The sequence below is a fragment of the Notothenia coriiceps genome, unplaced genomic scaffold, assembly GCF_000735185.1.
Source record: "Notothenia coriiceps isolate Sejong01 unplaced genomic scaffold, NC01 NC01_scaffold00033167, whole genome shotgun sequence".
Classification (NCBI taxonomy): Eukaryota; Metazoa; Chordata; class Actinopteri; order Perciformes; family Nototheniidae; genus Notothenia; species Notothenia coriiceps.
Window position 1 is genome coordinate 1241 of NW_011365868.1, and position 2455 is coordinate 3695.

The following is a 2455-nucleotide window of genomic DNA, read 5'->3' on the forward strand; positions in this document are numbered from 1 at the left end:
CTGTGTGCCTTGGCACACACACAGTTAATCATAGCGAGCCTCCAGTGTGCTTTTTTAAATGTTTTGCAAGTTCATTTTCATATGTAGATGAGACCAAGGAAATCCTTTATTCGTCCCACAGTGTAGAAGTGTACAATGTTAGATCAAAGGGACAGTGCAGAAAACAGGCAAACAAGTAGTTGAGGTAATTAATAAAGAGGCAAGCACACGTTAATAAAACAAAATCCAATAAGTAGAAATCCATTTAAAAACTAAAGTAAGCATGTAGCCTATCATTATGTGAATATACAAAAAGGAGGTAGCAGGGAAGCATTACATGTGTGTAAAAAGGGAATATAACAGAGTTATCTCTCCACAGTGGGCTTACAGTCTGGGTATTGAAATGACAGCGTCAGCCTGTAAACAGTAGGCTATATATTAAATATAGCAGTGTTATTACACATTATGAGACATTAACAACTGAGGAAGCTGTGGGAAAACTGGATAATAATGTAAACGATAGTCGGATGTAAATGCACCAGAACATGTATCCATAGCAGCTTTTGGTTTGGGCATCTCCAACCTTCCTTCGCGGTGTGTCCATGTGTCTGACCGCTGCTCTTGTCCCGCAGGTCAGCTTCTCGGAGGGTGGGCCGGGCTCCAACTCGACGGGCAGCGAGGTAGCGTCCATGTCGTCCCAGCTTCCGGACACGCCGAACAGCATGGTGTCCAGCCCCATCGAGGCCTGAGGACTGACGGGAGCACCCCTCCTGCTCATCCCATCCCTCCCGACTGCACCAACAACCCCCCTGGTTGTATTTTGACACTGTGAAGACAATCATGGGATTTTACCACAGCCTCATTCTATAATGTCCATCCCGAAGAGGCGGACGGATGCGTCATGGCCGGTGCTGCACGCGCACGCGCCTGATTATAGTTGCCAAAACGAGAAGACATGAACCATCCATAAATGGGACCTCAGAGTAGGAGAGACATCTAGATCTTACGAAATGATGTGCGCTACTTTGAATAGAAACATTGACTGGTGACTTTTTTAAATATTCGGTCCACGCACTTCATCCTGTAATAGACCACGAGGAGGGGAACAGCACTGCTTTTCTTCATTTAATTACACGGTTTCCTTCATGACCCGAAAGCATTTGCAACAAGGTATACCTCTCTTTTGCCACAAGCTTCGTGGGACATTTGTGTGAATCAGTGTCCGTCCGAGAATTCTTTTTTTCTTTCCCAAAGATGTGTATATTTAAGTCAAAAATACCGTTAGTTCTGGAAGAAAAATGCTTCGTTTGTTCCCGTGCAACAACATTTATTTATTATTTATTGTCGAGACATTTGCCACCTTTTGTGTAACTTTCTTAACTGAAGTAAAAAGAAACAAAAACGATCGGCGTTTGGTCTGTGGGTTTTCTATCGCAGTTTATCTTTATACGACAATTAGAGAGGTGGGCTCTTTAAAGGGTTTCTTCTCTTTGTGAAAATCCTCACATGAGGCGGAACATCAGCTCTATTAGATGGCTTGATGGATATGCCGTGGTTAATTGGGTGTCATGTTGGTGCACGTGCTGTCTCAGTTTACCTGTTGGCTGCCTGGCTGCTTTAGAACTAACTCCACTGCAAACTGAAAAAGCTTAAGACTCTTAAACTCTTATTTTTATAGAATCAAAATTCAATGTAAAGTGAAATGCTCAGAGCCATATGACATCTTGATTTTACAGCCATCTTCTGTCCTCATGTTTACAGGACAGAGATATTGTTTTAGAATATTACAGCTCAATAGGAACTGTAGTTTTAGGAACAATCTGAATAGAAATTACTTCAGATATTCCTGGCCCATGGCTTTTCGACGTCGACAGCCAGATTACAAATAATATAAATATTACACAAAGTTGGAGGCATTATATAGTCTGAGATTAAGTAATAATTGTCTGACCTCTCTATTCCAAAAGAAGAATATGTGTTGCTACATTGTAATTGGGAGTCACTGATATTGCTGAATGTGTTCAAATTTAGGAGACTCCACTCATCCTTTGTTTAATGATAACCATCGTGGTTTAGAAAAAAGTGCTATTTAGTTTTTTATGTCCTGTGTTTTTTAAAGGTGATTGTTGTGTGAGGATCTGTAAGCATTGAGCTTATGTTCTTCATGTCTAAATGCAAAACTAAATTATTTTTAATTCAGGGGATGGGATCAGGTAATATTCAATATGTAAAGAAATCAGGTTTGAAATTGTTGGTGTGTGTGACTGCGCTTACTGACAGACCGTAGAATTCCGTCCTTCAGACACTGAACACTCTCTTCAGTGTCCGATTTGACTGAAATATGGAAGCAAAGGAGTGACATGAGTTGATGTTATACTTTTGTCAGTGCATCATTTTCACGGCTGCTCTGATTACCTTTACTTATCTCATTCTGCAGTGAGCCATGTGCACGTTCTGTGTAGCATCTATCTCTGCA

General features: G+C 41.1%; 1 protein-coding gene across 1 annotated transcript in view; it reads left to right on the forward strand.

Moving 5' to 3' along the window:
- Nucleotides 1-1331, forward strand: part of LOC104961323 (insulin gene enhancer protein ISL-1-like) — a 2263-nt gene extending 932 nt beyond the window's left edge. The window contains exon 2 of the mRNA XM_010789593.1: nucleotides 612-1331. Within this exon, the coding sequence (XP_010787895.1) occupies nucleotides 612-728 (117 nt within the window). The 3' untranslated portion in view covers nucleotides 729-1331. The remainder of the gene's footprint in view (nucleotides 1-611) is intronic.
- Nucleotides 1332-2455: the final 1124 nt, after the last annotated feature.